General features: G+C 37.2%; 1 protein-coding gene across 1 annotated transcript in view; it reads right to left on the bottom strand.

Moving 5' to 3' along the window:
• Positions 1 to 12,249, bottom strand: part of LOC124774919 (transient receptor potential cation channel subfamily A member 1) — a 208,005-nt gene that overhangs the window by 62,502 nt on the left and 133,254 nt on the right. The window contains exon 15 of the mRNA XM_047249599.1: positions 5,211 to 5,435. Within this exon, the coding sequence (XP_047105555.1) occupies positions 5,211 to 5,435 (225 nt within the window). The remainder of the gene's footprint in view (positions 1 to 5,210; positions 5,436 to 12,249) is intronic.

The raw sequence follows: 12,249 nt of genomic DNA, 5'->3' as shown, positions 1-12,249 counted from the left end.
AGATTTGGGCATGTATTTGCATTTAACAATACAAGAAATGCTAAACACTGTAGTTCAGGAACTCTTCTATTGTATAAAATGCTCCTTGCAATAGGAACAGCCTTAATGTTTTTTTTTTTTTTTTTTTTTTTTTTAAGAAAAAAGAGCTCATCTTCTATCAAATACTTAATTCTTGAATGGAGGGCATTAAAAATCTTACAGCCAAGAAAGTGGACTCCTTTATGTACAATACATAGATTTGCCTGTTCATAGTGAATATCATGCTTTCTTCTCATCTCATGACTATGATACCCACTAATCACTTTCAAAATGGATTTTTCTTTCCTTATGAAGCACATCAAAGAGACTATATATTGTTCAGTGGATGTAAGGATTCCAAGTTTCTTAAACAGATTCCTGCATATAGATCTAGGATGGACTCTACACATGATCCTTATGGCTCTTTTTTTGTGCACACAGTACTTTTTAGCCAGTGACTGACTACCCCAAAATATAATTCCATATGCCATAATGGCATGAAAATAACCATAATATGCTGCCTTCGTGGTTTCCATACTTCTATAAGAAGAAACAGTGCATAATACGTAAGTTGCTGAACTCAATCTTTTGCCAAGATCCACAATATTGTTTGATCAGTTCAGTTTGCTGTCAATATGCATGTCTAGGTGTTTTGGGGTATCCACCCTGGTTATCACCTGCTCACCTATTTTTACTATCTATGATTGTTGTCTGGAACTGAACATAGTTTATTTCAGTGTAAATGTTAACCAGTTCACTGTTTCATTTAAAACCTTATTTGTCATTTCCACAAGTTTACCTAGTGAATTATCAATAATTAGTGTAGTGTCATCAGCAAAAATGGTAAATCTACAATATTCTGTACAGAGAGGCAGATCATTTATAAAGATAATAAAAAGTAGGGGGCCCAGAACTGAGACTTGGGGCACTCCACATGTTATGGTACCTCATTATTAAGATAATGGGATTCCATTTTGACTATCCACTCCAACTTTCTGTTTCCTGTTTGACAGGTATGAGTCAAGCCAATTCCCTGATGAACCACTTATTCCAAGATGTGCAGCTTTTTGTAAAAGAATCTGGTGACTGACGCAAACACTTTTGTTAGGTCACAAAAAATCCCAACCATCTCCAGTTTTTTGTTGATAGATTCCAAAACTTTGCCAGCAACTGCAAATATTGCATCTTCTGTTGACAAACCTTTCTGAAATTCAAACTGACTTTCACTGAGGATATTTTGATCCCTGAGATGCTTCTGCATTAGTTTCTCTAAAACCTTTGAAAAACTTGTCAGTAGTGATATTGGCCAATAGTTAGCAGCAACCATCTTATCTCCTTTCTTATACAATGGTTTTACAAGTGCATACTTAAGCCTCTCAGGAACTATTGCTTGCCTCAGTGAAGCATCAAAAATGTGGCAAAGTACTTTACTTACATGGCTGGAGCAGTATTTTAACAATTTGTTAGAAATATTGTCAATCCCAGTAGAGTTTTTACTTTTCAGAGATTTAATAATTCTTTCAATGTCTTGACCAGTGACTGTTGTTACCTTCATGTGTTGTACTAAGCTAGGTACTCTGCCTTCAAAAGAGTGATGGCTTGGTTTATGGAGTCCTGTAAACCTATTTTTTCTGTTACTGTTAAGAAATGCTTGTCTAATGTGTCTGCAACTAGTTTTGGATTGCTAACAAGATGACCCTCAACTTTTATTTGGATATTTTCACTACACACTGCATTTTTCCTTGTTTCCTTCTTTACAAAATTCCGAATAGTTTTTACTTTATTGCTCGAGTAATCAATTTCTGTCTTTAGGCTCATGTTCTTTGCTGTTTGTATGGTCTTATTCAGAACTTTATTGTAGAGTTTATAGTGCATCTCCTACTGAGATCATTTGATCTCTTGGCTGCTGCATATATTTCTCTTCTTGTTTTACAAGAAATTTTGATGCCTTTAGTAATCCAAGGCTTGTTTCCTGATTTTAACAGATTTTCTCTCACTGACTTTTTGGAAAGGTTTCTTCAAAAAGACTTTTAACTTCATTGATAAATATATTAAATTTCGAGTTAACATCAATTGCAGCATACACAGGAGACCAGTCTACTAGCTGTAATTGCTGATTAAAGCTTTCAGTGGTGTGTTAGTTTAAATCCTAAAAATTTTCCAAATGAAATTTTCTTTCCTTTGCACATTTACTAGGTTTAGAGTGAGGAATTGCCCTTCATGATCAGAGAGACCATTTATAATGTTTTTCACAGTTAAATTATTGTAAATATCCCTATTTACAATTACATTACCTATTAAAGTGCTAGAACCAGCTCTTACTCTAGTTGGAGTGTCCACCACTGGTACTAAATTGTAACAGTACATTAGGTGTTCAAGGTCCATTTTGTTTCTATTTTCCATTAAGAAGTCCACATCGAAGACACACATTACAATGGTTGATTTAGTTTTCCTACATAGGTGGGACAGAACTGATTCTATTTGTCCCAGAAATACTTACAGGTTTTCATCAGGCAACCAAGAAATAGCCAGTACAATAACTGTTGCACTGTCTGCTGCTAACTCAATGTCACACACCTCAAAACCCAGGGAATGGGTCTCACGGGCGAGCACAGTGACTAATGGAGGTTGAGGCCAGGAGGCTTATGGGAACATAGGATGTATTACAGGGAAACTCCCACCTGCAGAAGTCAGAAAAGCTGGTGTTGGTGGGAAGGATCCATATGGCACAGGCAGTGAAGCAGTCTTTGAAATGAAGGATATCATGTTTGGCAGCATGTTCAGCAACAGGGTGGTTCACTTGTTTCTTGGCCACAGTTTGTTGGTGGCCATCCATGCGGACAGATAGCATGTTGGTTGTCATGCCTACATAGAATGCAGCACAGTGGTTGCAGCTTAGCTTGTAGGCCACACGACTGGTTCCACAGGTAGCCCTGCCTTTGATGGGCTACGTGTTATTAATGACCGGACTGGAATAGGAGGTGGTGGGAGGATGTATGGCACAGGACTTGCATCTATGTCTATTACAGGGGTATGAGCCATGAGGTAAGGGATTGGGAGCATGGGTTGTGTATGGATGGATGAGTATATTGTGTAGGTTCGGTGCACAGCAGAATATCACTGTGGGAAGGATGGGAAGGATAGTGGGCAGGACACTTCTCATTTCAGGACAAGAGGTAATAGAAACCCTGGCAGAGAATATAATTCAGTTACTCCAGTCCTGGGTGGTACTGAGTTACAAGTGAATGTTCCTGTGTGGCCAGATGGTGGGACTTTGGGAGGTGGTGGGAGACTGGAAAGATAAGGCAGGAGAGATTTGTCTTTGTACGAGGTTGGGAGGACAATTACAGTACCTCCATCCATATCAAAACTACTAACCACCAGCAACACCTCCACTTTGACAGCTGCCATCCATTCCATACCAAAAAGTCGCTTCTGTTCAGCCTAGCCACCCATAGACATTGCATCTGCAAAGACAAGCAGTCCCTCTCAAAATAAATGGAAGATCTCACTGAAGCCTCCCAACCTCATACAAAAACAAAAATATCCCATGCCTAGTCTCCCATCACCTCCCAAAGTCTCACGGTGTGGCTACAGAGGAGCATTCCCCTTATAACTCAGTACCACCCAGCCCTGGAGTAACTGAATTACATTCTCTGCCAGGGTTTCAATTACCTCTCGTCTTGCCCTGAAATGATAAATGTCCTGCCCACTATCCTTCCCACAGTGGTATTCGACCAGCCACCAAAACTACACAATATACTTGCCCATCCTTACACAACCCCTGCTTCCAATCCCTTACCTCATGCCTCATAATACCCCTGAAATGTTAAAAGTCTGTCAAATACCACATATTTCCACTTACATAACCAAGAATTCACCAAATCTAGCACATCTACCATGTTTATGAATAAACGATTAGATTCACCTACTACATATGAATAAAAATGGACAAAAATGAATTTTTGTACATTAAATGTGATGCTAAGGCTTTCACCTTTCCTGAGGGTTTCACCATCTCTTTCAGACTTTTTCAGTTCTGAACAAGTATCAATTACGTACTTTGTAGGCTGAAGAGAATGGTGTGTTGTAACTGTAAGGTGTGTTGTATCTGCAATTCACGACTGTTACTTTGAGATTCTGTGGAAGAGTCATCACAATTTTTGGTACTGAAAAATCACCCTCACTGTCACTGCTACTGCCACTATCTCTAGTAGTTCTTCCTCTCTAAAACTAAGATGATATGTCATTTTCTTAGCAGAACTTAAAATGTTTTTCATCTGACGAACAGAACATTACTGTAATGTCAATACTGAAGTGGAGCCAGAAACATTACTGTAATGTCAATACTGAAGTGGAGCCAGAAACATTAAGAGGACAGGAGACACTCACAGAAAATGTCCACAGATATTCTAACCAGCAACCCAAAATTGGAAACAGTACTGGCTTAACACAACAGAAATTTGAGTATGTATTTAAGATGTACATCGGCACCCGAATGACATCACATATATATGCAACCATACGTCACAGGGCCCAAACAGGTAGCACATGTACAGAAATCTTCATAACTTGTGAAATGGCAGCCTGGCACAGGTTAGTACATCCACAGCGTTTTGAGGAAGATATGATGCTATGTCTTAACACTACTAACCCCCTTTAAAAGCATTAATAAGATGTTCTCGGATTTATGGCTCAAACAGCCATTTCGAGATGCTTTCAAATAAGCTTTCCTAGACCATTTTTGAAATGGTAACTGGGTGCCAAAAGTCAATGGTCCATTATTATTGCCGCACAAAAATATTTCCTTATTAGGTGTGGACTGAGAACCACTGACAACAAAGACATTGACAATGCAGATTGCAGTTTAGCTATATAAGGACCACATCATTTGATTTACAGTAGTCCATTGTTGTTTTTCAGTGGCTGAATAGAGTATCAAAAGCTTATGAAAATTTTAGCATTTGACATGTCTGGAAGCTCAGGAAGATCTTTGTTAATAATCTTTCTCATTTTAAGAACAATAAAAATAATTAAACCATAAAGGGAGAAACAAACCAATGTTTCATAATAAAGTTAATACAGTCTCATGGAAAATTAGTTTCATGCTTAATTACAAAGACTTTCCATGCAAATTAGAGTCATCAAACTCTAAGACTGATAGAAGAAAAAATATTTTGTAATTACTGTACCTGAATTGTGAAGTCTGGTCTTGTTGAATTAGTTGTAAAATTCCGACGTATCCATGTCTTTTCCATGAGCTGTGCTGAGAAAGAGGTGACCAAGGCAAGAAAAACTGTGTAAAGAAGTAAGTTCAACAGATGAAAGTATTTCCCATAAGAGTTCCACTTCATCTGGAGATACTTTTGACTTAGAGGATGAGCTAGCAATTCCACTCTTCCATGTGCAACCATTGCCTATAATGAGCACACAACATTTTAAACAAGGAAGATATACTATAAAAAATTAAACAGTCTCCTTTAGGAAGATTGACACAAACTTACTTTTCCATCATGGTTCCTACTCTGTGAATGACTTCATAGACACCAGATTACATTAACATGCCACTTTTAATCTGCTTTCCCACATATAATCCCTATTAATTCTTATGATAACATGGTGAAAGTCAATATACATTCATTTGTTTTCATATGCTATAATACAGTGAAAATAAAAACCTACAGAGTATTTCAAAAATACTTTTACAAGCTTTGGGGACATGATCCTTACACCAAAACATGAAAAAATTTCTTATAAGCATTTCTGAAAATCCTTTGTTTTTGAGTTATGAATGAAAGTTTAAAATTTAGGTGATTGCAAGTCATCAACACATAAACTCATAATAAATCATTTAATCGAATCAACTGTGGGTTCTTGGCAAAACATTATAAATTAACTAAACAAACACTGTTTTTTGCCTTGTTTCACAATTTTATAATTAATGTTACTGAACGACTTAGGTTTTGGCTTATAAGCCCATTTTCAAGTACCTTACTGGTTCCCAAAGGTGATACACACACAACATTAATCCAGAAAAGCAGCTGAGCATTGTTAGTACAGTGGAATGTTGTTTAAATCAAAATTATTTCTTTTTTCAAGGGAGCTATTATCAGCAGGCAGACAGTCTGGCAGTGGGCTCACTTTTATCCCCCTTACTAGGAGAAATGTCCATGGACAAGTGGGAGACTGATTTTCTTAGGAGAGAACCACTGGCAAAACATGTTGTGTATGGTACAGATATGTAGATAATATTCTTTTTATGTGGAAAGTTTCCAATACACAACTCCACAAATTTGTGGAAAATATGAACCAGTGGCACACTAACATAAATGTCAGCATGGAGTTGGGAGGGAAGCATAAATTTCCTAGACATTAGCTTAAAGATAGAAGACAGTAACCATAAATTTAAAATTTACTGAAAAGACTCCTTCACTGACACATTCACCCCAGCTTCCTCTCAACATCCTACAACCTACAAACATGCAGCATTCCACCACATGATCCACCACCTCCATTCTATCCCTATGTCCCAAGAAGACTTCAACCAGGGGCTTGACACAATAAAAACAATAGCCACAAATAATTAATTTACACCCAACATCATTGATAAAATTTTAGGTAAAAAAATGAAGAAGTAAGCCATTTCCCTACTGTCCCCAATGAAAAATGCATACAAACTGGAAAAGAAATGGTGTAGATTACTTTTTATAGGGAAAACATCAAGTAACATACGTAACATTTTGAAGGCAAAGGGTTTCTCTGTGTTTTTCTATGTCCCTCAGACAATATGTACTTGCTTCTTCAATGCAAAAGACAAACAACTAGCCTTCATAAAAAGTGGGGTTTATAAAATTACATGCCATGAGTGTCACTCTTACTACATTGTACAGACAAGGAGGTCCATCTGCAACAGGCTTAAAGAACACCACAGAAGCTGGAGATTGAGGAGGCCTGATTCAGCCTTTGCAGAACATTGCCGAACAATAACCACAATTACATAACAGATGTACAAGTCTTACACACAGAGGAAAAGGGGGCTAAACTCAAACAAATAGAAATTTTAGAAATTAAAAGACTTATGTGTACATCCCCACACCTATTATTAAATGAACAAACCCAATTCAATTATGCACCTCTTTTAGATGAGATCACAGCCCCAGGATACAAGCAAAACTTCGGGCTCCAGTCCATCGTAGTTAAAAAGTTCTTGGCTGATGCATAACTTTAGTCCTGTCATGTTAGTGTAATAACATATGTAATTTGTTAAAAAATGGTCACTGACACAATTTTACATTAAGCTATGGACTGACACCTTAAGAAGTTGAGATGATTATCTTTGCCTGGTCATCATGTATATCTGTGCATTATCATCTTCGGGAACCAGTAAGGTACTTAAAAATGGGCTTATAAACTAGGCTGTACACTAACATTAATAATAAAATTGTGAAACAAGGCAAAAAATAGTGTTTGTTTAGTCATAATAAATCCTTGAAATGTCCTCCTCTTGCTTCTAAACGTGCATGCACCTTGTTGAATCATGAGCTGTCACACACTTTCACATACTCCCGGACAGTTTTGAATGGTTTTCCAGGCTTCCAAGACACATCGATAAAGAGTTTGTGCATCCAGACAATCCGCTGCATAGACTAGTTATTTAAGGTGCCCCTGAGATAATGATCCAAAGGACTGAGGTTGCAGGAATGTGCAGGCCACGGAACTGGTCCTCCTCTACATATCCATCTGTCAAGGTAGATACCAGTCACTGCATCTTGAGTGCTCAGACTGAAATGTGTTGGAGCTCCATCATCTATAAGCTAATTGTTTCTTCTTACTTGCAAGGGCACATTTTCTACTGGGTCTTGGAGGAGTAGACAGCACCTGCAAGACATGCGGTGAGAATGTATGGCTTTATCAGATATCTAGCTCACACTGTAACATGATGATTGTGATTGAAGCATTTGTGTTGGCTGTGGAAATTTGTTATTCCATCTTTTCCTAATGTTGCCTCATCTGTAAACAAAACTGAAGAGACAAACAACAGATTGACAATTTGTGCAACTAACTATCAGCATACGTTCTCCCACTGTGCATGACTGGCAGGTAAAAGGCCTTCATGCTGGACTTGCAGATGTACCATGAATCAGGCCCACTTGCCTTGCACTGAACCCAGCTCCTCTTCGACATCCCATAGAATGTACCCTTACTGGTCAGGCATATGAGCAAAATGTGGTCTTCCTTGATCAATAGTATATGGTCCTATAGACCCTGTTTCAGCAATGCAACACAACACATAAAGTTGGATGATTCAGATGTCTTTGCTCTGCAAATGCTGTCTGATACAGTCATGCAACCTTGTGTCTGTTACTACTCACACAGCCAAACATAAAAATATGTCTGCTTGCCCACAAAATGAATATCCTGCCATGTTCAATGGAGTGTTTTGAGTTGACTCACTACCTATATTACATGTACACAATGGACATGTTGAAGACAGGTGAATGAAAAATGTACACAAGTCTCACCAGCGACAATTCTCCCTAGCCACACAATGCCAAGTAGAGTTGTTGGATTGTACCTAGAAAGCTGCTGAATCTCAACTTTCATTAATAACTCAAAAATGAAGGATATTCAGACATACATTTATATGGACCTTTTTCTTGTTTTGGTGTAAGGAACCTATCCCCGAAGTCTGTAAAAGTATTTTTGAAACCCCTGTAATATTCAATAGTTTTGAATGTGACCCATTGCATGTATGTATTGACAAGGGAGGTCCAAGTCAAAACAGATGTTATGATCCTATTACATGTAATTACTTCATAATGCACTACACTGTAATGCATTTGAAATATTAATAATATTTACTGGTCTAACAATAAAATTTTTTAAAAATGTCATGTTACATAAAAGAAAATGGAAGCTACAACAAATGAATGCAACTTTAAAATGATATCTGCATTTTTTGACACATAACATAAGGAATGAACACACTGTTTCTATCACAAAAAACTTTATTTTAAATACTGAACAGTAACAACTGTAGTTAGACAAAAAAGATAATGTTAGACTGGCAGTACATTTTTGATTAACAGGCAAGTTGATGATTCCATTTTTGCACATATTTTTTGACGGATGATATAGTCATTTTCTTCAGGTGAGGTAAAAACAGGTCTCTTGTGTGCACTATTTGAGATTGAATATATTTGTTTGTGGTTCTCACAAATCACATGAGGCTAATTCCAGGAAGGAAAGAATTTTGGGTGTCATACTGAACAGGACAGTCAAAACAGAATATTTCCATGCCAAATTAATAATGCCATTATCAGTGATCTGATGAACACGTGTGCTATTACATTGTTCATTCTGTACATACTTGTTAGCAACATTCCTGATTCACCATCACAGATGGCAGTGATAAAAAGATGAGCACACACAGGAAGAACCATCCACAATCACCTTTCTTCTTTACATTGGCTCCACATCCATCAGAAGTGGTGCATTTTAGGAAAGAATAATATCAAGTGCACTTTCTCTCATCCATCCAAATATACATGCTCCCCAGCACAGTTAAAAATCACCTAAAATTCTAAAAATTGCAGGGAGAAATACTTCAGACATAAATAAAAATGGTACATGAGAGTCAGGATGAACAAACGTGCCATACCAGGCGCCTCAAGCCCCAAATCTGCCCTGTACCATACGTAAACACAATATACAGAGAACAGAAACAAAAATTGTAGCATCCTATTGGGAAGGTGCTGTCAAGCAGGCTGTGGAAAGTGCCTTTTGTGAATCCTCATTAATCAGTAGCTCAGCTCCACCACCATCAAAGCACGGAACCTCATATTAAAGTTTTCACATACCTAGTGCAACCTTGCTTCTAGTCAGAAGCAGCTGTGGCTGGAGGCATCTACAGATACACACTAGTGGTAAAGGGTGAACAATTCCCAAAGATATGGACAAGAACTAGGGATACATATGACGACCTAATTTAATGTATAAATATTATGCCAAATTTCTTCAGGTCATCCAGAAGGAAAGACTACAGTCTCACAAATACCGAAAACCGAATCTTAGTCAAAAATATTTCTATTTCACATTATACAAAAACATATTCTGGACTGATTGACTGTTCCATCAGTTCTTGGTAGAATATTTTATACATTATGGATGAAATACACACAATATTCTTAGAATATTACACCAGTGTTTTGCGTGTTTCATTCATAGTAACTTAGATCCTTAGAATAGGCTACTATGCCCAGTGTTTGTAAGAACGCACAGACCACATCCATCTAGAATAAGTGTAGCACAAGTGATCCAATAAAGTGCTATCGAATATTATTGACAATTTTTATAATCACAGAACACATTTTAAACCCTAATGTAATGAGGTTCCTCAACCAGAACAACCTTCTAATAACACTGGTCATGCAAAATCCAACATGTGTTTTCTAACATGACATTATGAAAGCCATGGATAAAGGCAATTGGGCAGAAGCAAGACTTCTTGATTTTTGAAAAGCCTATGACTCTCAGTACAAAAAAAATGTTTTTCAGCAAAAGGGCAATGTGTGAAGCCTTTAATGATTACTATAGCAGAGAGTGATAGAAAGATCTCTCACAAAACCCAAAGAAATGTGGCCGTATGTAGGAGCTCATAGTAGTTCAAAAGTGACTGGACACTCATGAATAACTTAGGACTGTGAAATTGAGAGTAGCAAAGTAAAAGTAATCATATGGAGTATCAAACAAACCAAACAGCAGGACCACTGAGTCAATAGGCACATGAAAAAGAATAACTTTGCTAGCATTTGGAAGAATAATTGGAGTGGTCTCCTTAACAACAAAATTATGTACATTCTGCCAGATCTTTCCTTGTTATATTTGAACAATTCTGTAATTCATTTGTGACTATGAAGACAAAGAGGGCTAATGAACTGAAAGTGTATAAATAGAATATCTGAATCAAAGTCAACACAGAAATGGGAAGAAAGTGCATACTTTAAGTATTTCAGCATATCAAGAGAGGTTGTCTTCAGAAAACAGAGGACGAAAATGCACAAAATCAAAGCCAAAATATGGTCTCTGTTATCACCAGGAATAATGTTACTCTACATTTGGAATTGGTGACACAAAAATGACAATAAATATTATGATTGAGTTTGTGTTTGTGATTATTATAAACAAAATAACTGATGAAAAGTGAACACTTTATCTTTATATTCTTTATTAACACTGAAAACATCACAATATTAACACAGTACTGCCCATGAAAATGCTGCACTCATAACAAATGTATTCAACTTTCTGAAGGGATGGTATGTTGTTTCAAGCATCATACTGGATTCTTAAACAGTGTGGACATACTACAATGATAACAAATATCAGAATTTGTGCATTTGTCTAAATTTCAGTATGATCTTAATTGAACAGCTACAGGGTGGCCCCTTCAGAGAATTACTCACTAAGCTGGTGTGAGATACTAGCTGCATACAAATGTTGGTGACTCAAGGAAATTGCACAGGAATGTAGACTCACAAACTGACATTCAAATTGTACAAGCAGTCATTCTGAAGTGTTTGCTGAAAACTGGGTTACAAGCAAGGATGCTGCTTGTCAGCACTCATCTCTCATCTCATTAACATGCATCCCATTTGAAATGGTGTAATAAAAGTGCAATTAAAGGAATGAATGGCATGGAATCATATTCTGTCATGAGAGGTAATTCTGTCTTGGTATCTGTGGTACTGATGTGCAGCATCAAACAAGAGAGCACCAACTAGCCAGGTACATGAGGCAGCAACATGCTCAGAATGGATTCCCAATTGGATGAACTAGCTATCATGTATGAATACAGAGAGTTGAAAAAAAAATAGAAAACTGTTTAAAAAGACCTGTGTATGTCACAGTATGATTGTGATTAGTGGAAGCCACATTTAAACTCTGCAAACGATCTTGGTGTGACAGATACATGGGTTATCAACTCATAAAGTATCCTAGGCAAAATCTGAACACAACATCTGGAAGAGCTAAACCAGAGAAATGACCAACATGATCAAACTTGGACAGTAATTCTGGTACCATAAGTACATCACCAAGACTATAGTGCAGTCAAGTATTATGTTCCTGCCACAAAATATAGCAAACGAGTTTTGAGGTAGCTGTGTTGTTTAAGAAGACTACAGGAACTGTAAAATTATACTGAAATCAGCAACAAATGAAAAGCCCATT

Source organism: Schistocerca piceifrons, chromosome 1 (genome assembly GCF_021461385.2).
Source record: "Schistocerca piceifrons isolate TAMUIC-IGC-003096 chromosome 1, iqSchPice1.1, whole genome shotgun sequence".
In the NCBI taxonomy this organism is placed as follows: Eukaryota; Metazoa; Arthropoda; class Insecta; order Orthoptera; family Acrididae; genus Schistocerca; species Schistocerca piceifrons.
The sequence above is the reverse complement of the archived record's forward strand: the minus strand, read 5'-3'. Positions and strand labels throughout refer to the sequence as shown.